This window comes from Ictidomys tridecemlineatus, chromosome 5, assembly GCF_052094955.1.
Source record: "Ictidomys tridecemlineatus isolate mIctTri1 chromosome 5, mIctTri1.hap1, whole genome shotgun sequence".
NCBI classification, from domain to species: domain Eukaryota; kingdom Metazoa; phylum Chordata; class Mammalia; order Rodentia; family Sciuridae; genus Ictidomys; species Ictidomys tridecemlineatus.
In genome coordinates, this window is record NC_135481.1 from 37228831 (window position 1) to 37254761 (window position 25931).

The following is a 25931-nucleotide window of genomic DNA, read 5'->3' on the forward strand; positions in this document are numbered from 1 at the left end:
AAAGTTTTTTCCTTGATTGTTGGTCTACAGGCTCTCAATGCTGTCATACTATATGTGTATCTCAATTATTGTTACATTAGATGCATGTAATATAAAATTCCATATTGTAGAAACACATTTGAAATCAATTTAAAATTTCTCTCTCCTAGTGCCCAGTATAGTAGATGCACCCTGTTAAAATTTTGCATATTCTGGAAATCAGTCTAACAATAGCACATAGTAAGTCTGGTTCACATATCATAGCTGCATATTCTGTGCATAGTTATACTATCATGCATTTAGTTACCTATTAATAGATATTTAGTTTGGTTTTAGGTCTTTGCCAAAATACAGAACTTTAAAATGAATATCTTTTTTTAAAATATTTTTTTAGGTTATACATGGACACAATATATTTTGTTTATTTATTTTTATGTGGTGGTGAGGTTCGAACCCAGGGTCTCACACTTGCAAAATGGTGTTCTACCGCTGAGCCACAACCCCAGCCCCCTTTTACTGACATCTTTTAATACTTTTTTAAAAAATACCTTTAATTAATTAATTTATTTTTTTATGTAGTACTTAGGATCTAACCCAGGGCCTCACACGTGCTAAGCGAGCACTCTACTGCTGAGCCATGACCCCAGCCCCCATCTTTTAATACTTAAATAAATGTATTTGTCATTCTAATTCCTAGTAGAGTTTGTACTTTTACATTTTTTATTGATATTGTCAAATTGGCCTATACCATTTTACTTGCCCATCACCAGCACAGTAAAAAATTTTCCCAACATATTTGCCAGCTATATATTTTATTAAACTCAAAAGTTTTTTCTAGGGCTGGGGATGTGGCTCAAGAGGTAGCGCGCTCGCCTGGCATGTGTGCAGCCCGGGTTCAATCCTCAGCACCACATACAAACAAAGATGTTGTGTCCGCCAAAAACTAAAAAATAAATATGAAAATTTAAAAAAAAAGTTTTTCTACTCTTTTGGTTTTGGTACTGGGGATTAAACCCAGGGGAGTTTACCTACTGAGCCACATCTCTAGTCCTTTTTTATATTTTATTTAGACACAGGGCCTCCCTTGCTTAGGCTGACCTTGAACTCACAATCCTCCTTCTTCAGCCTTCTGAGTTGCTGGGATTACAGGCATGTCCTGGCTTTTTGCCTCTCTTTTCTTTTTCTTTCTTTCTTTCTTTCTTTCTTTTTTTTTTTAATATTCAGTTTTCAGTTTTCGGTGGACACAACATCTTTATTTTATTTGTATGTGGTGCTGAGGATCGAACCCAGCGCCCCGTGCATGCCAGGCGAGCACGTTACCGCTTGAGCCACATACCCAGCCCTCTTTTTTTTTTTAATATTTATTTTTTTAGTTGTAGTTGGACACAATACCTTTAATTCTGTTCATTTATTTTTATGTGGTGCTGAGGATCAAAGCCAGGGTCCCGCACGTGCTAGGCGAGCACTCTACCTCTGAGCCACAATCCCAACCCCTTTTGCTCTTCTTAAATAGCTAAAAAGTGAGATTATCTTGCTTCAACTCATATTTCTTTAATTTCAAGTGAAGATTGACATTTTTCATCATTTCTTTCCATTGAACTGCTTGTTTATAAATTTTGCCCATTTTTTTTTTAACCTGTCAGGTTGCTTATTCTTAATACCTCCAATTAAAATATAGTTACCTGAAGAAGCACAATTTTACAAAGATTTCTCATTTTCTTCCTTCAGGCATTTCACATTCTGGCACTGGGTTTACTAGAAGAGAAGCAGCAGCTTCAAAAAGCCCCTGAAGAAGAAGTAACATTTGACTTTTACCATAAGGCTTCAAGTATGTTTGAGTATCATTTTCAATACATATCCATCTAATTGCCAATTTGTAATTGAAAATTTAGATATTAAGTATTTTTAATCTGTTAGACCTTAAAATGTAGAAATCTTGAAATTGTCTCTCTGTAGAATCTTTAATTTTTAATTAATATTTTTCAGTATAATAATATATTTTTTAATCCCTACTGTAATCTCTCACTGTATTATCTCCCCCTTCTGCTTCTTTGGGGGAGAGGGGATAAGAGAGTATTAGTGCTTTCTTACTTTGATTCTTTGTCTCAATATTTCCAAATATTGATGCATCAACCATAATATTCATATTGTCCATATGTGGAAGATATTAATATTTCTGAATTTTAAATGATTGCAGAAGTCTTATTGATAATATATTCATTTTGTACTGTTTTCAACTAGGTTTAGATTAGATTTTTATTAAATGCTACCTGACTAAGATACATTTCTCAAAGACATTCCAGGGACATTCCAATAGTTGCAAGAAAAGGATCTCATTTTCTGTTTACACATTGTATTTTTTTGATCATTGAAGACATCATAAACCTGTTTGGTTAATGGATATAACATCTTCCACATATATATTTTCTTTCTGAAACAGTTTTGCTTAGACAGTTAGCCAAGGAAATGTGAGAGACAGTCCTAAGGGTGGCTTTTGCTTAGCAGTACCAGTGGAATACATAGGAAAGAGACTTGAAATAAGCACATACATTACATTATTTTTAAATTTTGTACTTATCACTTCATATAATGCTAACTCAGTACTTTTATGTAATTGCATAATCTTCCACTGGAGAATTAAGGGAATGATTAGCAGACCCTGGTTGTCAGTATAACATTAATTAAGAATTGTAATTTTTACATAATTATAAAGATGGTTTTTATGTGTAATTTGTGTTTTAAAAAAGGATTGGGAAGTTCAGCCATGAATGCTCAGAATATTCAAATGCTTTTAGAAAAACTCAAAGGAATTCCCCAGTTAGAAGGCCAAAAGGACATGATAACATGGATACTCCAGGTAAACTACAAATGTAAACTGATCAGATATTGGTTTTATACAGTCGTGTGTCACTTACCAATGAGGATACATTCTGTTAAATGCATCATTAAGTGATTTCATTCTTATTTGAACATCTTGGCATTTATTTACACAGTTAATAGTAACCAAGTCAGTCCTTTAATGTGGCCTCCTGTGCAATCAAGAAATTGAAAAAACACAAAACATGAGACTGCTGCCAGTGTAACATGCTATATTATTTATAGTAAACTAGAGAACACTCCAAAATAATAATAAAAAGCATAATATAGGAGCTGGGGCTGTAGATCAGTGGTAGAACACATACTTAGCATACATGAGGCATCCTTGGTTGAATCTTAAGCATCACAAATCAATCAATTTTTTGAAAGTGTTGTATGGTAAATACATGAACCATAACATTTATTATCATTATCAAGTAGTATTTGCTACACCTAATTGTGTGTGCTATACTTTTACATGTCTGTATGCAATAGGTTTTTTAGTCTTGTTATAATCTTGTAGGACCACTGTCATATGTTGCCCATCATTAACTAAAAATAAGAAGGAAGGGGAGGGAAAAGTAGGAATAAAGTCAAAGGAGCAACCATGTACCAGATCATATAGACCTTATGGGTCAAATTAAAGAGGAAGATTTGTACTTTTGAGGACAGTAGGAAACAATTGAGTGATTTTAAAAAAAATTTTTTTGTTTTAATTAGTTATACATGACAGTAGAATTTATTTATGCACTTTGAATTATCATACATTTATGGGGTACAATTTCTCATTTTTCTGATTATACATGTTGTAGAATCACATCAGTCATGCAGTCATATATGTACATAAGGTAATAATGTCTGTTTCATTCTACTATCCTTCCTATCCCCACTTTCCCTCCCCTCCCTTCATTCCCCTCTACCTAATCTAAAGTAACTCTAGTCTTCCCTAGCACCCCACCCCTCTATTGTGAATTAGCAATTGCATATCAGAGAGAATATTCGGCCTTTGGTTTTGGGGGGTTGGCTTATTTCACTTAGCATGATATTCTCCAACTCCATCCATTTGCTGGCAAAGGCCATAATTTCATTCTTCTTCAAAGCTGAGTAATAGTCCATCAAATATATTTACCACATTTTCTTTATCCATTCATATATTGAAGGGCACCTATGTTGATTTCATAGTTCAGCTATTGTGAATTGAGCTGCTATAAACATTGACGTGGCCGTGTCACTATAGTATGCTGATTTTAAGTCCTTTGGGTATAAACCAAGGGGTGGGATGGCTGGGTCAAATGGTAGTTCCATTCCAAGTTTTCTGAGGAATCTCCATACTGGTTTCCATAGAGGTAGCACCAATTTGCAGTCCCATCAGCAATGTATGAGTATACCTTTTCTCCCACATCCTCACCAACATTTATGATTGCCTATATTCTTGATGATTGCCATTCTGACTGGAGTAAGATGAAATCTGAGAGTAGTTTTGATCTGAGTTTCTTTAATTGCTAGAGATGTTGAACATTTTTCATACATTTTTTTTTTTAAAGAGAGTGAGAGAGGAGAGAGAGAGAGAGAATTTTTAATATTTATTTTTAAGTTCTCAGCGGACACAACATCTTTGTTGGTATGTGGTGCTGAGGATTGAACCCAGGCTGCACGCATGCCAGGCGAGTACGCTACCGCTTGAGCCACATCCCCAGCCCCGTTTTTCATACATTGTTGATCGATTGTATTTCTTCTGTGAAATGTCTGTTCAGTTCGTTTCTTTTCCTGAGAAGAAGCTTTTTAAGTTTGAATCCATCCTATGTATTGATTCTTGATTTTATTTTTTGAGGTTGAAGAGTCTTGTGAAAGAAGTCAGATCCTAAGCCAACACGGTGAAGATCTGGGCCTACTTTTTCTTTTAGTAGGCACAGGGTCTCTGTCGTAGCGCCTAAGCCTTTGATCTACTTTGAGTTAAGTTTCATGCAGGATGAGATAGAGGTTTGATTTCATTTTGTTACATGTGGTTTTCTGTTTTTCACAGCACCATTTGTTGAGTAGGCTATCTTTTCTCCAGTGAATGTTTTTGGCACCTTTGTCTAGTATGAGATAACTGCATTTGTGTGGGTCTGTCTCTGTGTCTAATGTTCTATACCATTGGTCTGTGTGTCTGTTTTGATTCCAATACCATGCTGTTTTTGTCACTATAGCTCTGTAGTATAGTTTAAGGTCTGGTATCGTGATGCTTTCTGCTTCATTTTTCTTGCTAAGGATTGCTTTGGCCATTCTGGGTGTCTTATTTTTCCAAATGAATTTCTTGATTGCTTTTTCTATTTCTATGAAGAATGTTGTTGGGATTTTAATAAGAATTACAATAAATCTGTATAACGCTTTTGGTTTTATGGCCATTTTGACAATATTAATTCTGCCTATCCAGGAACATGAGATCTTTCCAACTTCTAAGACCTTTTTTCTTTCTTTGGTGCTCTGTTGTTTTCATTGTAGAGGTCTTTCATCTCTTTTATTAGATTGATTCCCAAGGTTTTGTTTTTGTTTTTGTTTTTGAAGCTATTGTGAATGGAGTAGTTTTCCTAATTTCTCTTTCAGTGGATTCATTACTGATATATAGGAACGTGTTTGATTTATGGGTGTTGAATTTATATTCTGCTACTTTGCTGAATTCATTTATTAGTTCTAGAAGTTTTCTGGTGAATTTTTTGGATCTTCTAAATATATAATCATGTCATTGGTAAATAGTGATAAAGTTTGAGTTCTTTACCTGTTTGTATCACTTTAATTTCTTTTTCTAATTGTTCTGGCTAGAGTTTCAAGAACAATGTTGAATAAAAGTGGTGAAAAGAGAGCACAATCTAATGATTTTAAATTATAAATCTGATCTATATTTGTATAAGATGACTGGTTGTTGTGTAATACAAAGCTTACAGGGTATGAGCATAAAAGCAGGGAAACTACTAAGAAACTATTGCGTTAATATTGGTGAAGTGAGCATTATCTGAACAAAGATGCAGATGCTGCAGAGCAGGCCTGATGAAAGTATACTTTGAAGGTAATCTGTAATATTCACTAATAGATTTGATTGAAGGAATGAGGGGAATTAAGGAATAAAACATGACTCCTAGATTTGGTGCTTGAACTTGTTGGGGGAGAAGAGAATAAAGGGTGTGAAGAGAGACCAGAAATGTTAATTTAATAACATTTAATACGACATTCTCCTCTAATCCCGGATTATGGAGCTTCTTTGTTTACTGTATTCATTCTGATGTTTACAGCTAGTGTTATTTTGATAATTAGAATATACAGAAAAGGAAATAATTTCCTAAATTCTCATCAATTGGAAATCATTGTACTGATATGTACTTTTTTCTATTTTTTTTCCTCCTCTAATTGTGCTGGGGTTGAGGGCTTCACACATGCTAGGCAAGTGCTCTACTGCTGAGAAACATTATCCCAACCCTACAAAATTATTTTTCTACTTAATTAGACATAATCTTTAAAAGAAGTTGATATAATAAGATATGTAACTAGAAGATAATGACCTTACTAAGATTTCTCTTGAAGTAGATTGCACGAATATTTAGTATTTGTGTTAAATTTACCAGTATAATTATTTTTTTAAATAAAATCAAAACAGAAAGCAAAAGAAGTTGATAATGATCCCACCTTTATTTAGAAAGTAGATTGAACTGTTATTTAGTCCAATTCATATGCAGTAGACATAGTGTTGGAAATTGGATATCTATTCCCCCAAATTTATTTTCTTCAGAGTTCATTACCAAAATATGTAAAAATCTGCTTTTAGGAAAAAAAAAATCAGATATCTTACCCAGGTGTTTATTATGAATCTGTATTGTGAGTGTTCCTTGTGGGAAGTTTTTCCTAATGAGACTAAGTCTTCTTCAAGGTATAAAATTGTTTTATGGATATATCATCCTATTGCCAAAACATAGACATTTGTTAAAAATAGTGAGGTAGTCCTGTGTGGTAGCACACCACCTATAATCCCAGTAGCTTGGGAGGCTGTGGCAGGAGGATCATGAGTTCAAAGCCTTGGCAAATTAGTGAGGCTCTAAGCAACTCAGTGAGACCCTGTCTCTAAATAAAATATAAAAAAGGGTTGGGGATGTGGTTCAGTGAATAAGTACCCCTGGATTCAATTCCTAGTATTGATCGATCAATAGATAGATAGATGCATGTACATACATCTGTATATACTGTTGTGGAAATGTCTCCAAAGATAAATGATCAAGTACAAAATGGGAGTATGAAATAGTATATATAGTAGGATCTCTTTTGTGAGTATTATAGATATAAAGATATATAGTCATATGCCACATAACGGTTCATTCAACAACAGACTACATAAAGATAGTTATCCCATAAAATTTTATTGCCTAGTTACATCATGGCTCTCTTACTTTGTATAAGTGTACTCTGTGATATTCACATAATAATGAAATCACTCAGCACATTTCTCAGAACATATCCCTGTAAAGTGATGTATGACTCTTGTGTACAGTTGTCCCTCAGTAACCCCTTCCTCTCCATCCTACCCAATCTCTGGATACCAAGTTCTGAAAAATTGTGCTCTATATGTGTAATAAGAATTGCAATGCATTCCACTGCTTTTGTGTATTTTAAAAAAAATAATAAAATCAATAAAAAAATAAAATGCATAAGTATGGGGCTAGGGTTGTAGCTCAGTGGTAGAGCACTTGCCTAGCACTTGTAAGGCACAGAGTTTGATCCTCAGCACCACATAAAAATAAATAAATAAAATAATAAAGGTATTGTGTCCATCTGCAATTAAAAATATTTTTTAAAATGCATAAGTATTGGGCTGGGATTATGGCTCAGTGGTAGAGTGCTTGCCTAGCACGGGCGGGACTGGGTTCGATCCTCAGCACCACATTAAAAAAGAAAATAAAGGCATTGTGTTGTGTTCATCTACACCTAAAAAATAAATATTTTTTCAAAATGCATAAGTATTGGCATATAACCTATACACACCTTTCCATATATTTTAAATCATCTTTAGATTACTTATATCTCCCAATGCCATGTAACTATGTAAATGGTTAAATTGTTTAGGGAATAAGGACATGAAAAAAGTCTGAACATGTTCAGTACAGATGCAGTTTTTTTTTTTTTCCCAAATATATTTGATCTGTGATTGGTTGAATCCATGGATATGGGACCAATAGGTATGAAGGACCTATTCAATTCATTTTGTTATTGTTCTTGTTGTTCTTGCTGCTGCTGCTGCTGCTGCTAGGGATTGAAGCTAGGCCCTCAGGCATGCTAAGCACACAGGTCTATCACTAAGGTATACTCCCCCCAGACATACTGTATTCTAGTGATTTTTTTTTCCCAAGAAACAAATAATTATCTTTATTTTAGTAATTGCTTTCAGAGATAAGGATTGTGGTCAAGAATGGGTGTTTGACTTTTCATTTCATATCTTTGCCTTTATTTATCTCTTTGCATTAGAAATATTATTTTAGCAAGGAATGGTGGCATGCATTTGCTCCCAGCTGCTTGAGAGGTTGAGGCAGGAGGATTGCAAGTTCAAAGCCAACCTGGGCAACATAGTGAGATGCTGTCTGAAAATTTTCAAAAGAGCTGAGAATATATATAGTTTAGTGGTAAAGTACTTGCTGAGCATGCACCAAATCCCTAATATGGCCAAAAAGAAAAAAAAGAATAAAAATGTTATATATTAAGCCTGGGGTTGTGGTGTATACCATTTGTTGCCATAGTTATTCCTGAGACTAAGGTAGGATGGTAGCTTGAGCACATAAATTTGGGACTAGTCTGGGCAACACAGCCCATATTTAAAAAAAAAAAAAAAAAAAAGTTGTTTTAAATTAAAAAAATTTTTCCTGGCAAATTTTATTAAAGCCAACAGAAGCTTGGTCACAGGTACAGACTGAATCAGCTGGTTTATTACAAATGACTTACTCAGCTGATTGCTCATTGGCCAAGTGATTTTTAGGGTCATTCTCCCCCCCCCCCCCATAAATCTAAATAGCTTAAATTCAAGACATTTAGAGACATGATAACTAAATAAGATTAGAATTTTTTTTTTTAATCCTTTTGGTCAGTTTAACCAAATCTTGTATTTTTTGTTGGTTTTCTTACAGATGTTTGACACAGTGAAGCGATTAAGAGAAAAATCTTGTTTAATTATAGCAACTACTTCAGGATTGGAATCTATTAAGAATGATGAGGTAACAACACTGTAACAATAGTGACATTGTTCTGTCTTTGAACAAGAAGTTACTTCTTTTTGTTAGGAGGAACCTGTTTATTGTATGTATGTATGTAAGATCTGTCCAACTTTTATTTATTCTGAACTTGACAGATATTTATTCAGTATAATTTATTTATTTTACAAAAGCAGAGAAACTTGATGTACAGTGGAATTCTACAAGAAATGCCATATTTTATTAATTTAAAAAATATTTTAGCCAGGCACAGTGATACATGTTTGTAATTCTAGTGATTTGGAAGGCTGAGGTTGCAGGATCACAAGTTAGGCTTAGCAACTTATTGAGACCCTGTCTCAAAATAAAAACAAAAGCTTAGTGGTTCAATCCCTAATACAAAAAAATTTTTTTTTTAATGTTTAAAAGTAGGATATACATCACAGTCAGTGACATCTCATGATTTAATTACCAGTATACATTCATTGGAGGAATATAAGGTAGTGGTACATCTTCTACTCAATAAAATGTAATAATGTTTAGGTCATTAAATTATTAGAGTATCTTTATTTGTGGTTATTAACTGTCCTTCCTAAAAGAAAAGCACACTGGATTTAAGTTAAAATAGAAAATCAAAAGGTACCAAATACATCTCAGTAATACTGTTAAAGTTTTCGGTCATAACAATGCATTTAGAAGTGTTAGACATTAAATTGGTTTAAATTGTTTAAATTTCATTGATTGTTTGACAAATGGTTTTAAAATTTTATTTCATCTATTGATGTGCCTGCGTTGAACATCAAACGCAGTTTATTGAATAATTAAGGTACTTGGCCTTGGCCTTTTACATTAAATTATTGAATAAATGAAGTAATAACAGAAGAAAAGTTGAAGTAATGATGTTAATTTTGAAACATTAAATTGAAAGTAGACCTTTTAGTTACTAAGTTTTTCAGAATCTTACTCTTAAGAAATTTTTCGACCCGGTAGGGGTTGTGGCTCAGAGGTAAAGCGTTCACCTACCATGTGTGAGGCTCTGGGGTCAATCCTCAGCACCACATAAAAGTAAAATAAAGATATTTTAAAAAAAGAAAGAAAAAAATTTTGTCACTGAACAGTGTACATATTGAGCGTTTCTAATTCAAAAATCTGAAATCCAAAACTTTGGAGCATTTCAGAATTCAGATTAGGAATGCTTAATTGATGAAGTCTTTGCAGTATCCCAAAATTCAAAATATCTTAAATCTGGAACATTTTTGGTCCCAACCATTTTATATAAGGGATGTTCAGCCTGTATGTAAATTTTTAATAGTAGATCTTAACTGCTGTTGTGATTTCTTAATATTCAGATTACTCACGATAAAGAGAAAGCAGAACGAAAAAGAAAAGCTGAAGCTGCTAGGCTACACCGCCAGAAGATCATGGCTCAGATGTCTGCCTTACAGAAGAACTTCATTGAAACTCACAAACTCATGTATGACAATACATCAGAAATGCCTGGGAAAGAAGACTCCAATATGGAAGAAGAGAGGTAAAACAAAGCAAAATAAAAGTTAACAACTTTTGGAAATAAAATTAAATACTCACTTTAAATCATGATTTTCCAAAACATATTTTATAATAATGGAAAAGACAGAAATGGGAACAGTAAAAATAGAAATCAACCCCTGTTATCCTGTTACCATACAAGCATGGGCATTCTTAGATACACATTTATATATTGATTACATATTGAGGGATATTGGATAATCTTTTGAGCCATGCCTTGTGGGATGTTATATGATACATAGTGAGAAGAGGGAGAAGGAAAAATGATAGTACTTTGAAAAAGTATTCCAAGAAATTTTAAATATTGAAAATACCCCAAATAGGCAATTTGTAGAAGATAAATATTTAAAATTTATCTTCTACAAATTGCCTATTTTTAAAAACAAACCTTCACTCTTATTTAAAACAACATGTGTTATGGGTAATTTTAGGAAATTGTATGTTTTCAGTAGCAGTAGACACATTGTATTCTGTGTAATAGGTCAATAATCAGGAAGCTGAGAATGCTAATGAAGACCATAATGAATAATGGCTATTTTAAAGTTAAAAATTAAAAGGGAGCTGGTGACATAGAGGTCAGTGGTAGAGCTTTTGTCTAGTACATATGAAGCCCCAAGTTCAATAATGGCACCTTAACTAAATTAAATAAAATAAATAAAAATGAGATATGTCTTGTATTTTTAATGTGTTTTTTTAGTGATTTGTTTTTATTTTAGCATATATTTTATTCTATTCTTTGCTTTCTCAGTATCTTATAAATCTTTTCACATTAGTACATATAGATCTCTAGTGTGAATTCTATATCATTCTTCATGACTGCTGCATAGTCTGCCATGGCACAGATGTACAATATTTTATCAGATTTTGGACATTTATTTGTTTCCCTTATCCCTCATTATAATTGGTCAGAAATTTTTTGTATGAGTCTCCTTGTGCATTTGTGCAAATAATTCTCAATGGTAAAATTCAAAAAAGGAAAGATATGGGTCAAAGTTTTAATAGATATGACCACAATCCCTTCAAACTGACTCTCCCAGTTTATACATCTAACAGTGTATGAGCATGCCTGTTTACTTCATTCTTACCAATACTTATTATCACTACTTGAAAATATCTGGCATTATCAAAATTTAAAATTTATGGGCTAGAAATGTAGCTCAGATGTAGAATGCTTCCTTAGCATATGCAAGGTTCTGGTTTTGATCCTCAGCACCACCAAAACAAAACAAAAAACATATGTTGACTAAATTTTCCTTATTAGTAGTATTAGGTTGAGCTAATATAATCTCATATGATTATTCACCTTTTATGTTTTATCTTCTACAAATTGCCTATTGTTATCCTTTGAATTCTTTGCTCTTGTCTTTTTGATGTATAGTTCTTTAAATTTTATTTCACATGTTTTGTTCCTATTTCTTTAACATTAATTATGAAATTTAGCCATAAAGAAGTCTACATGTAGACAGATATAACGATCTTTTAGAGCTTTAGTTTTTTGTATCTGTAGTCTTTTCTTATTCAAAAGTCACAACTTTAATTACATAGTTGCATTAATACATTTTCCTTTTAAAAATATCAGAGATAAAGCTGAAGTTCCATTTGAGTACCAGCTCAAATCCTGGATAACTTTCTGTTCTTCCTTAGATATTCATCTGCTTATAAATTTTATATATTTTTGTCAGAATTTTTACTGTTATTACATAAAAATATGTATAACCGTAGGAATTCTATATTGTCATTCAGCCTTTTATTTTAGTTGCATAAATTATATTATATGTACATCTTGCAATATTCTATTTTCACTTCATTGTTTTGAAGATATGTATGTGTTCTTTCATACACAGTGAGCTTAGTGTTTCTCAGTTGAAGCATTTGGGCGGCCATTTTTTTCATGCAAGACTGTTCCACAGATTACAGGATACTTAGCATACTGTGCTTACTAGCCTATGACAACCAAAAAGCAAATCTCCACTATGTATTTATTACCAAATGCTTCCTAGAAGGTGGTACCACACCTATTGAGAACTACGTTTTACAAACTGCATAATATTGCATATCGTGTAAGCTCATTTATGTAGGTGAACATTTATTTCTAGTTTGCCAAATGATACACTATATTTCATAGAGCTTCTTGAACAGATAATATTGCAGTATAGTTCAGAACATGGCCTCACAGGTTAAATACTGGTCCTGCTATTTACTGGTGATGAATTACAGGGTCTTTCTCTTCACTGTCTCTAGGCCTCAGCTTTTTCCTCTGAAAATTGAAGGTAATTGTAATACCTACCTCACAGAATTGTTGTACCGATTGAGTAAACATAATTATAGTATTTGAAATAGTGCTTAGTATCATAATCAGTATTTATAAATGTTTTCTCTTTTTTATATATGATTATTGCACACATTAGTAGATTCTAAGATTTGCTAGCCCATTAAGAGTAAATCCTAAGTATAGCTACATCATTAAGATGTAAGTTTTTTAATTTTAACACCTACCAAAATAGAAATAGAAGCCTAAATGCCTAATGAGAGGGAATTAAAAAAACTACTGTGTCACAAATAGTAAAAGAATACTATGTAGCCATTTAAAAATGTTTCTGAAGAAATTTTAATCTCAGGAGAAAATGACAAAAAATTTTGTAAATGAATAAAACAAGATATAAGTAAATCTGTATATGTAATATAATCTTATTATATCAAATATATTTTATAAATGTTTCTGAAAGCAAAAAAAATATGCAGGGTTACTAGTGGTTATTGCTAGGTTGTAGGAGTATATAGGAAGATTTCCTACATCTTTTTTTTCTTAATTATAGAGCTTTTTGTCTAGATGTTCCAAAATTTATCAATAAGTATGCATTACTTTTTTTTTTTTTAATATTTATTTATTTATTTTAGTTTTCGGTGGACACAACATCTTTGTATGTGGTGCTGAGGATCAAACCCGGGCCACACGCATGCCAGGCGAGCGCGCTACCGCTTGAGCCACATCCCCAGCCATGCATTACTTTTATATTTAAAAAAAGACATAATCCAATTTGTTGGTATAATAAATTAAATATATATGCTATTTCATGATCTGCTTTTTTTGCACTTAGCATCACAAACTGTAATTTCTAATAAGAAAATCAATTAATTAAAGCCAGAAATATTAGGGGGAAGCTTTGAAGATAATATTCCTAGATATCATTTTTATTTTTATTTTTAAAGCTTTTACCTACATTTACTTAAAATCTACCAAAGTATAAAGACAAGTGACCAAAACATATGTCCTCATTTCTGGTCGTTTCTTTTGGTAGCACCCCAGCAGTCAGTGACTACTCTAGAATTGCTTTGGGTCCTAAACGGGGTCCAACTGTTACTGAAAAGGAGGTGCTGACATGCATCCTCTGCCAAGAAGAACAAGAGGTGAAAATAGAAAATAATGCCATGGTATTATCGGCCTGTGTCCAGAAATCTACCGCCTTAACACAGCACAGGGGAAAACCCATAGAACTCCCAGGTGGTATGTATTATTTAATTAATATCTTTTTGAGCATTTCTTTTCATATCTATGCAATTAGAAAAAAATACTCTTTGAATGAAGTTTGGGAGTGAGGTTGTATTTAGTTTTATTTGGTTATATTACAATTTATCCACATGTAAAATAGGTTTTTACATGCCATGTTGGCTGCTTTTCTTTTTTTTTTTATTTTAATTTTTATTAGCACTTGACCACATTGTTCATTCTATCTCTGGTTTTTATTTTATTTTTCTTCTTGCTGAACATTTAAAAATAGGTTGTAGGCATTTTGACATGTCATCCCTAAGCTTTTCTGCATGTATTTTCTAAAACTAAAGACACTCTACTATATATCTATCATACCATTATCATACTAAAGAAAGTTAATAATAATTCAGGAATATAGCATCTAATATAAAATACGTATTTCTTCAACTTTTCTTAGAATGTCTTCAGTAGGTGGATTTTGTTTTTCCCCACTCGGGATCCAAACATGTCTCATGTGTTACTTTGGTCAAGTTTTTTGTAGTCTGTTTTAATCTAGAATAATCTCTTGCTTTGTTTTGTTTTGTTCATGCTAATTGTTTGAGGAATGTAGGCCAATTGTCTTGTGTAGTATTTTGGATTGTGAATTTATCTTATTGTTGCCTCATGATTTGATTAATGTTAAACATGTACCTGGTTAAGAATAATAATTAGGTAATGTGTTACATTTCTTATATCACATCAGGAGTTAGGTGCTTTATTTTTTTAAATACCTTTGACATAATAATGATAATAAAAGCTAATATTAATTGAATATTTAATGTGTGTCAGGTTCTAATTAAGTGCTTTATGTGTATGTACTTACTTAATCCTCACAACAACCCTGTGAGTTAGTTACCAGTATTGGTCCCATTTTGCAGATGAGGGAACTGAGGCACAGAGAAGTTAAGTAACTTGCCCAAAGTCTGCTTTTTTCTGCTAGATTATAATACCCCTCAATATCCCTTAAAATCATCATCTATTCAAATTAGTCTTTAAAATTGCAAAGGAAAATTGATCTTAAATCAGAATATCATTGCAGTGACTAAGCTAATGAAGCTTAAACCTAATGTTCAAAATTAAAATGTAAACAAAAGGTTGAGTTTTTATTAATCTGCACTGATTTTAGAATCATACCTGATAGTCTTGTTTTATATTTACCTCTGTTTTACTATTAATAATATATATCCTCCTTTCATAATATTGTGATACTTGGATATTTTTAAGAAGTGAAAGTTTGTGATTAGAATTTTAGACCTGATGACCTCTCTTTCTTCCCCAACCCCCATTCCTTTGTTATAATCTTGGAAGAGATGCATTCATAACTCTTCCTTTTGTGTTTCTGAACCAGAAACCCTAGACCCACTTTTCATGGATCCTGACTTGGCCTATGGAACTTACACAGGAAGCTGTGGCCATGTAATGCATGCAGTATGCTGGCAGAAGTAAGTTGTTCCTCTGACATGTTCTTGAAAGAGACTAGGAACAGTGAAGTTCACTTCAGGCCACAAAAAGGCATGTTTTCTCATGTCTTCTTTCCTTTTTTCTTATTGGAATAATTCAAACAGTTTTAATTACTAATTCTGTTTGCATGATACTAATTGTTATATAAGCCGTGGAAAATATTTTATAAAGCTCTCAATTTAAGATTTTCAGGGACTAGATATAATTCAGGTAGAACATGTGTTCAGCATGCAGAAAGCCCTGGGTTCAATGTCCAGTGCTGCTTAAAAAAAAAAAAAATTAAAGTGTTCCTTACTCCCTCTGTTTGCTTTCCACAAACTAATCAATAGTCACATTGTTCATCAGTATTCACATAAAAATAATAGTAATCCTCATTTTTAAAAATCTCAAAAACGGTGAAAGTACCTTGAGACAGGACAAGAAGTCTAGTTTTATGTCAAAAAAAGATAAAAATTTAAAAATGCAATTCCTGAGAAATCTTTTGTTTAATAGTTTACCCACTTGGTATTTAATTAAAATATAAAATTTTTCTATGATAGCCCTCACTATTGTAGTTGGTCCCTGCAAACACATATGTCAACATTGCTGTTGATAGGAGACAAGTTATGATTCAGTAAATTAATTTTATTATAAATTTATATCTGCCATGATAAATTTTCCAATTTGTCCCCAAAAAGTGGGAATCCTATTTATTTCATAATTTAATGTGTATTTTTTGTATATAAGTTTTACACTTGATCTTAGTTAAAAAGCTGAGAAGCAATGTACATAAGTTCTAAAGATGTTTACTGGAGCAAATTTTTCAGATCTTTGTACTTGGATTAAAGCAAGTTCTAAAAGTACACGTGTCTTTGGAATTTTGCAGGTATTTTGAAGCTGTACAGCTGAGCTCTCAGCAGCGCATTCATGTTGACCTTTTTGACTTGGAGAGTGGAGAATATCTTTGCCCTCTTTGCAAATCTCTGTGCAATACTGTGATTCCCATTATTCCTTTACAATCTCAGAAAATAAACAGGTATATTTTAATTTATGTTTTGGTTAATTTTTTTAAAACCTATATTTAATCTTTTAATTTATGCCTGTTTTGTTAGATTATTAGTTTCTTTTTTACTCTTTAAAGAAATGAGTGTGTTTTATTTCATAACTTAAATCATATTTTAAAATAAAATTAAAAGCTCCATTTTTTGGTCTTTAAGATAACTGGAATATTCATTTACTTAAATCAGGATGTTGTGCGTATATCTTCCAGTCAACATTACAATAGAACTCTGTTCTCTGCCTTAACACTCACAGGAGAAAAGATGTGAAAAAATTCATTATTTTCATTACTTGCTATCTGAACTTCTGTAGCTCTAAAGGTCTTTGTATTATTTTTCTAATTCTGTTTTTTTTTTTAATTCAAATGCTATGGTTTTAGACATCTGGGAGAAAAGCTAATAATAAAAACACTCATTGTATATGTTTCGATAATAGGTGAGCCTTTAGGACTTCAAAATTTCTGTATTCTGATAACCTGTAAATGGGATTACAACAAATATTCATTTTTTAATGACAACTGGGTTTCTTAACTATTTTTATATTCTCACTTTTCATTTAATAATAACAGTACTATTCATACTTGTTGGGTTCTTTTCAGTGATTTTGTAATAATAAACCCAAGTTCTGCTAAAGGAAATGGTTTGTTGTTTAAAAAAATCACCTTTGGGCTAGGGATGCAGCTCAATGGTAAAGTGCTTTTCCTAAGTCTGAGGGCCTGTGTTTGATCCCCAGTACTACAGAACACCAACCAACAACAACAAAACCACCTTTAACATGTTTCCATAGCAAAAAATGTTAAGAAGTGATATGTATGGCAGGCAGAGTCAAGTAATAGTTGCTGTATATCTACTATTCCATGTCTTTGGAAAACCTGGTTTACAAACTGTCATCTTCATCTTCTTCCAATTTGTTGGGAGATAGAAATATAGGAAGAAGCGGGCTGGGGCTGTAGCTCAATAGAGGAGCACTTGCCTAGCATGCCTGAGGCACTGGGTTTGATCCTCAGCACCACATAAAAATATACAAAGAAAATAAAGCATTCTGCCCATCTACAACTACAATCAATCAATCAATCAATCAATCAATAAAAATTTAAAAAAGAAATATAGGAAGAAGGTTGCATCCAAAAAACCCTATTTCATTTATTCAGTAATTAATGTATTCTAGGCACTCTTCCAAGCGCTTGCTACCTTATGTTATTTAATTCTTACAGTAGTGTATTGAAAATAGATACTGTTATTTCCATTTAAAGATATAAAGAATTAGAGATTATGAGTATTTTTACTTCTCCCAGAGTTATACACTTGGAAGACAAAAATTAAAAAATAGTGAATGTACCTTGAGACAGGACAAGAAGTCTAGTTTCAACATCTTATTAGTCTGCACAAGCCTTAAAAAAAAAAATACACTATTGTTCCCTTTAATAAGGATTATGAAGCATGTAAATAATTCTCTAAAGGAAGACTCAGCAACTTTCCTTGATGTCTTTAAGAATAGGATGCTTCAGGGCAGTCCTTTCAAAAGTCAGAAAAACTGATTTTTACAACCAGGTCTCTTAGAACCCTGAAATGCTTACTGTCAATAATAATTTTGTTAACTCAGAATCTGACATGTATAATTGTACATAACATTTTTATTAGATGCATCTATTTGCCTGTTTTTTTAGAACACCAGTATGAGTATAATAAAAATTATATTAATAAAGTTAAAAGTGTATGAAGAACTTTATCAAAAGTAATAATTTTTTTAAATTTTCATTATCTAATAACCATTATCTAATCAAAATCTAATATGAATTCATCAAAAAAATAAAGCTAATATGCTAAGGTTTTTTATTTCTTGTGGTACTGAGGATTGAACTCAGGACTTCACACATGCTAGACAAGCACTCTACCTCTGAGCTACATCCCCCCTAACCTTTTGAATATGTATTTATTCATTCATTTGTTTATTTATTTATTTATTTATTGCCCGGGATTGAACCCAGAGGCACTTAATGGCTGAGCCACATCCCCAGCCCTTTTTATATTTTGAGATGGGAGTCTCTCTGAGATACTAAGGCTGGCTTTGAACTTGCAATCTTCCTGCCTCAACCTTCTGAGCTGCTAGAATTACAGGCATGTGCCACTGTGCCTGGCTCCTGAGTTTTTGAATGATTGATTTATTGATTGATACTGAGGCTTGAACCCAGGGTCTTTAACCTGGTAGGCAAGAGCTCTACCACTGAGCTACTTCCCCAACTCTTTATTTTTATTTTAAGACAGGGTATTGCCAAGTTACCTAGGCTGCCATCAAACTTGGAATCCTTCTGCCTCAACCTCCTTGAGTAGCTGGGACTATAGGCATATATATCTCTGCACCCACTATATGCTAATATTTTTTAAAAGAAATTTAGTTATAACCAGTGATAATATCATTCATTTTTGAGAATCAAAAAATGTTTTGGTCAAATTCATGCCCTAGTGTGCAATTTTGGCACAGTTCACTATATATTTTAACTCAAGATTATTTAAAAAAAAAAAAAAAAGATTGTCCTTTCAATAAACAGATTCCTCTTTTGTAGTCTTTTTTTTTAATACTTTTTTTAGTTGTAGTTGGACATGATATCTTTATTTTATTTATTTTTATGTGGTGCTGAGGATCAAACCCAGTGCTTGACGAACACTCTACCACTGAGCCACAACCCCAGCCCCATTTTGTAGTCTTTTTTAATAAAATGGTTTCTGGTCCTCATGGTTCTTAGCACACTGGATCATATCCCTACCTTTATGAAATTTACATTCTATGAAAGAAAGGGTGGCAATAAACAAATACAAATAGCTGAGTACTGAGAAGTTCTATGAAAAAAACTAATGTAGTAGGGTATAAAGGGCTATAAAAAGGCTAGTTACTCTATTGTCAGGGAGCTCATCTCTGAGATGGTAACAGTTCATCTGAATGAAGTTAAGGACTAGTAATGTTGCTGTCTGGAAGAAGAAAATTCTAAGCACAGGCAATATCAACAGCAAAGGCCCCAAGTTACGAACGTAGCTGGCATGTTCAGGCACAGGAAGAAAACAACATCTTGGAATGGACTACCAAGGAGGAGCCAGATTATAAAATTGTAAACTCATAGATGAGCTAAGGCAAGAAGTCAGAATTTAAAATTTTACTTATGATGGGAAAACATTGGGGCATTTTGAACAAGGGAATCATTATCTAATTTATAGTTTTAGAAGCTCCTTTGGGCTGCTACATGATAAATTCATACTTGAAAAAAAAACAGGAATGGGAGTAGAAAGAACACTTAAAAGTCTATTGAAGTAGTTCAGGTTAGGAACTACTAAGGTGGTCTAGAGTAATAAAGGTAGAAGAAAGTGATCAACTTTTGAGATAGTTAGAAAGTAAAACTGTGGGGCTGGGGATGTGGCTCAGAGGTAGAGTGCTCGCCTAGCATGCATGAGGCACTGAGTTCAATCCTCAGCACCACATGAAAATAAAATAAAATAAAGATATTGTGTCCACCTGTAACTGAAAAAAATAAATATTTTTTTAAAAGAAAGTAAAACTGTGATACTGCTAATAGAGTGTGAGGGAATCAGAAAAGTCTTTAGTTTTTTACTTGAGAAATTAGAATGATATTTTCATTTACTAGCATTTCTTACTTCTGAGTAATAGGAGTATGAGGTGTTTGTTTTACTCTTTGTACTTTTAAATTCCCTTCCTTCCCAAAAATCATTTAAATGCATGTTTCTATAACCTAGAAAGTTAATCTGGAGAAATTTTGATATTTTTATATAGCCATCTCTATTCAAGGAAAGACTCTGCAAGTTTGGCTGTTTACATTGATTTGGTACCAGTGGATTTTTCAAATAATTCTTAAATGTCATTTTTTCAGTGAGAATGCAGATGCTGTTGCTCAACTTTTGACCTTGACAAGATGGATACAGACTATTCTGGCCAGAATATCAGGTTACAATATGAAACATTCTAAAGGTTTGCTTAAATTTATGTTAGCTGTGTGAAAATTGTCTCAGAATCATTGATTTTTTAAAAAAAAAAGTTATTATTATGGTGAAATATAGTTCACAAGTACAAATTCGCTGAATATCATGAAAGACAGGTTTCTAAGGCCAAGACTAAATTTGGTCTATATCATTTTCTTAATGCAGTTGTTTTCATACTGTCTGGCAGAATAGACAGTGATTAAAGTCAGACTGACTGATTTAAATCTTAGATCCAAGACTCATTCTAATCAGCAAGATTCACTTACTGGCTCTGTTGTTCTTGGGCAAGTTACTTAAGTTCTCTGTGCTATAATTGAGAGAATTGTTGGCTATTAAGGCACTGTGCTTAAAAAAGTATAAGAGGCGTTTTTAAATTTAGCAAAGAAAAGTATTTTTCTTTATTCAGCTGTGAATCAATAAGATGAAGAAGGCAAAGTACAATATTTTTTTTGTTGTTTTTGTTATTATTTTTCTCTTTTTATTTTTTGAGATTGTGTCTTAACTGTGTTGCCCAAGCTGGTCTTGAACTCCTGAGCTCAAGTGATCCTTCCACCACTGCCTCCTGAGTAACTAGAACTACAAGGCAGTGCTACCATGTCCAACTTTAAAAGTCTTTTAATTCTCATTCCCTCATTGGAGTTAAAATTGATTAAAACCATACCTAGAAAATATTTCAGAATATTTCTAGGTGTTTTACTCAAAATATTTATGTCTTAACTTTATCATCCATACCCACATGTATTTGTCCAACTATTTCCTGATTATTTCCCCCTCTGCCATGCTTTAACTATTTACAACCTTTTAGTTATGTGCATTTAGGGAAAATGAAGAATGTATACAAAAGCTAGAGATCAAAAATAGGAATTATGGTTTTATTTCTTAATACTATAGTAATCTAAGTTATCCAGTATTAAGTGTTTAATTGTACTGTACATAAAAAAAAAAGCATTGTAAAGGCTTTATGTTCTCTGCCTCATCAAACATGTATTTTATACAGTTCAGAGAATGTTACAAGAGGAAATGGCATTAATAACCATATTTTATAGTATAAAATAATAGGTCTTATAAAGCTTTAAAGAAGAAATAGATTCATAGAGCCTAAAGTAGTAAAGGAAAATGTCATGGAGAAAATGGAATTTGAATTAACTTTGGATCAGATTTGTATGTGTGGTAGAAATAAAAGAGAGCAATCAGGTAGAGAAAAGAGAAAATATTTTTAGGGAAGTATGACTATAGCATTTTCAGAAATGAATTGAGTGTACACAGTGGGGAATAAGAGGAGAGCACAGGGCAAGGTTATAGAGGGATATGAATAAAAATTTGGACTTGGTTTTTAGAAGCAGAAAGAGGGAAGACAATAGTTGGCAATGTATGAGTTTGGCGGTGATCTATCAGTTTCCTTTCTTCCTCCATTAACTTAATAGCAAAACCTTTTTCACAATTGGTGAGTATAGAGTAACATTCAGTATGCTGAAAAACTCCTTAATGGAAGATCTTTTTTTTTGCTAAGAAACTATTTAGGGCATGTACTTACCATTTGCCACTTCTTTTCAGCAGTAAAAATTCAGCATATAGGGCTCTTCTCATTCTTTATTTTTAAATGGCTTGGATATATGTGAATAGTTTCTTTTTATTTATTTTTTAAAAGTAGATGAACATCCTGATTGTACATCCTTATAATTAGGTCTCAAAAGTTCAGCCTTAGTTTCACATGTTTTTTGTCATTTTGGTCTTTAAATGATTTAACTGGAAGTCTCAAACATGGCTTTAAGTGGAAAGGTCCCTTTATTATTTATCAGACAGCATGACTAGAGGACAACAATAAAAAATACGAGTGATAAGTGTCTTTAAGAATACTAACTTTTTTAGACTTCTGTATTTTTAATGGAAGAAAATACTTAACATAATCTAACGAAACTGTTGAAATAAAGAACTTAAAGGAAGAAACCACAGAATGATTAAAAAATTTTGAGCAAGTGACTAGCATTTTTTTCTGGTAACTTTTTTTTTTAAGGTTCCAAAAAGAAAGAGAAAAAAGAGTATAGAGAAAATAAATATTTGAGGAAATAATGGCTGAAAAGTCCCCACATTTGGTAAAAGATACACATTTACACATTCAAGTAGTTCAGTGTACTTTAAACAAACTTAAAACCACTCAGACCATCATAACCAAACTGCTGAAAACAAAAGATAGATTATTCACTAACATATACTGCTTTGCTAAAAGGATACATATGCAGTGTTACCTAAAATGGAAATACAGAGGAAGAGTTGCTGATAAGGAAAAATAATCTACTAGGTGAATAGCAAAATGCAGAACTGCATTGTATAATATTATCTTTTGTTCAAAACAAAACAAAATAGTATGTGTAACATTTCTATGGAGAAAAGAGTATCACCCAAATGTCATGTTATTGTCTGGTGGGAAAAGTATAGGTGGTTTTTATCGTTCATTAGCATTTTCTAGGTTTTCTAAAATGATCATGTATAATTTTTTTTAAAAATTATTGTCAGAACTAAAGTTATTCATTATTTTTCTTTTTCCTTTTAAATTATTAGGAGAAAACCCAGTAATTCCTGTCTTGTTTAATCAAGGAATGGGAGATTCTACTTTTGAGTTTCATTCCATCTTGAGTTTTGGAGTTCAGTCTTCGTAAGTATCTAAATGGTTAAAAAGTTTGTAAATGGGGCTGGGGTTGTGGCCCAATGGTATAGTGCTTGTCTAGCATGTATGAGACCCTGGGTTCGATCCTCAGCACTACATAAAAATAAATAAATAAAATAAAGGTATTGTGTCCAACTACTTCTAAAAAATAAATGTTTAGAAAAAAAAGTTTTTGTAAATGGCTGTGAAAATAAGAATGGGAAATGATTCTTTCCTCTTTCTTTTCTTCTTTATTTGTAAAATTTTTCCTTTATCCCATTTTTCTTTCTTTTTCCCTGGAGTTTTATTTGTATTAGTAAAGTTAAGTGGTTTGATATATAATATCTCTAGGTAACCATTTTTGACCAATTCTGTATGGATCAGAATTTAAGAGACTTTACTTATAGTCACATTTGACTTTCCCTGAAAAGCCTCAGGTCATACCCCTGTACTCTCATTTTTTTTTTTTTTTTCCATGAAAACAAAACTAAGGGCTGGGGTTGTGGCTCATGGGATTGGGGCTGGGGCTCAGCGGTAGAGTGCTCACCTAGCATAGGTGAGGCCCTGGGTTCGATCTTCAGCACCACATAAAAATAAATAAATAAGGGAATTGTATCCAACTATAACTAAAAAATAAATATTTAAAAAAAAAGAAAAGAAAACTAAAAGCAATGGGCTTCCTTACCTACTTCACATAGATATTTATGTGATAACACTTCAAAAAATATAGTATGCCCAAATCAGGTATTATTATTTTATGAATATGACTATCTAGAATACTTTTCTCTGGTTGTATTCCTTATTTATATTATCTGTCCCATTACTACTGAAAATACTTATTACAAGTAGAAGTTCATAAAACCAAAAATTATCACTTCAAATACGTATTATTTGTCACACATACACACCACACACACCCCTCTTATCGATGAGTATGGAAGTATTTCTTGGTCTCTTTCCTGATCATCAAAATGTATTAGGTCAGATCTGTTTCCTTTGAATTTTATTCCCCTCTAACCAGTTTTTCCCTTTGGATCTGAACTCTTGCAGCTATAATCATTTACTGGATCTTTAATGATAAATTATATGGGTCATTATCATTGTATAAGAGATATTTAGCTTTTCCCATCTTATTGATGGGAGTTTTGGAGTTCAGTCTTATTGAGTTTTGGAGTTCAGTCTTCGTAAGTATCTAAATGGTTAAAAAGTTTGTAAATGGGGCTGGGGTTGAATAAATCTTCTACAGGGGTTCTAATCTATAATTGGACAAAGAACGGTTTACTTAAGTCAAAGGAGTTGTTTCTGTTGCTTCAATACCTAATGAGCATTCTTGGGAAAATAGCCCTTTTTACTAAATTATTGTGTAACTTTTTTTGTTTTGTTTTATTTGTAGGATCAAGTATTCTAATAGTATCAAGGAAATGGTCATTCTCTTTGCCACAACAATCTATAGAATTGGACTAAAAGTGCCTCCTGATGAAACAGATCCTCGAGTCCCCATGATGACCTGGAGCACATGTGCTTTCACTGTACAGGCAATTGGTAAAGTCTGTAAGAAAACTGGCTTGGAAGCTGGGCACAGTGGCACACATCTGTAATCCCAGCTACTCAGGAAGCTGAAGCAGAAGGATAACAAGTTCAAGACCAGCCTGGCCAACTTAGTGAGACCCTGTCTCAAAATAAAAGGGCTGGGATATAGCTCAGTGGTAGAGCACTTAACTTGCCTGGCATGCAGAAGACCCTAGTTTCTATTCCCAGTATTGTACACCTAAGCCCAGTGACTCCAGAGGCTCAGGTAGGAGGATCCTAAGTTTAAGGCCAGCCTAGGCAACTTAGTGAAACCATATATGAAAACAAAAAATAAAAAGGGCTGGGGATGTTGCTCAATGGTAGAGTACCCTGGGTTTGATCCCCCAGAACCAGAAATACTATAGGAGCAGGGTAACCGGGGAGGGAAGGAGGAAGGAAAGAAAGAAAAAAAATTTTGGTTTGGAGGTTTTAGTGAAACAATTTTGATTGACTAGAAAATTATTTCTTTTCCTGATGGCACAGAATAGTTTGCCTTGCTTAAGGATTACTAATATTTCAGTATAGTAGTGTGGCCTGATGCCATTAGGTCTGATAATTTTTTTTACATTGATCTCCTTTTAACTACCATAGTGACCATAAGCAGCACAAGTTAAAATTATTTTAGGGCTGGGGTAGCTCAGTGGTAGAGTGCTAATCGCATGTGTGAGGCCCTGGGTTCGATCCTTAGCACCACATAAAAATAAATAAATAAAAATGGAGATATTAAAAAATATATATTTTAAAGGGATAACAAGAAGTACACTATAGCCAAAAAGTGGCACATTTATGACACTAGGTGTCAAGAATAAGTGGCAATGAAGAATCAACTCAGAAATGCCCAGTAATTTTTGTTTCTTTTATACTTTGAGAGAAAAGAAAAAAAGGGCTGGGGCTGTAGCTCAGTGGTGTGAGGCACTGGGTTCAATCCTCAGCAACACATAAAAATAAATAAATAAAATGATATTGTGTCCATTTACAACTAAAAAAATAAAATTTAAAAAAAAAGAGAGAGTTAAAAAAAAAGAAAGAAAGAAAAGAGAGGGAAACCAAAGTTACCTAAAAACCTTATCAGAAAAGGGAAATCTGAGATAAGACAGATTAGCAAACTGAAACTAACC

The 25931-nt window shown here is 32.8% G+C and overlaps 1 protein-coding gene across 1 annotated transcript in view; it reads left to right on the forward strand.

Annotated features, from left to right (window-relative positions):
* Ubr1 (ubiquitin protein ligase E3 component n-recognin 1) overlaps window positions 1–25931 on the forward strand; it is a 160305-nt gene that overhangs the window by 105165 nt on the left and 29209 nt on the right. Inside the window, exons 26-35 of the mRNA XM_005316473.5 lie at window positions 1708–1807; window positions 2727–2836; window positions 8976–9062; window positions 10388–10569; window positions 13886–14091; window positions 15464–15557; window positions 16442–16591; window positions 20492–20589; window positions 23160–23253; window positions 24638–24786. Of these exons, the coding sequence (XP_005316530.2) occupies window positions 1708–1807; window positions 2727–2836; window positions 8976–9062; window positions 10388–10569; window positions 13886–14091; window positions 15464–15557; window positions 16442–16591; window positions 20492–20589; window positions 23160–23253; window positions 24638–24786 (1270 nt within the window). The remainder of the gene's footprint in view (window positions 1–1707; window positions 1808–2726; window positions 2837–8975; window positions 9063–10387; window positions 10570–13885; window positions 14092–15463; window positions 15558–16441; window positions 16592–20491; window positions 20590–23159; window positions 23254–24637; window positions 24787–25931) is intronic.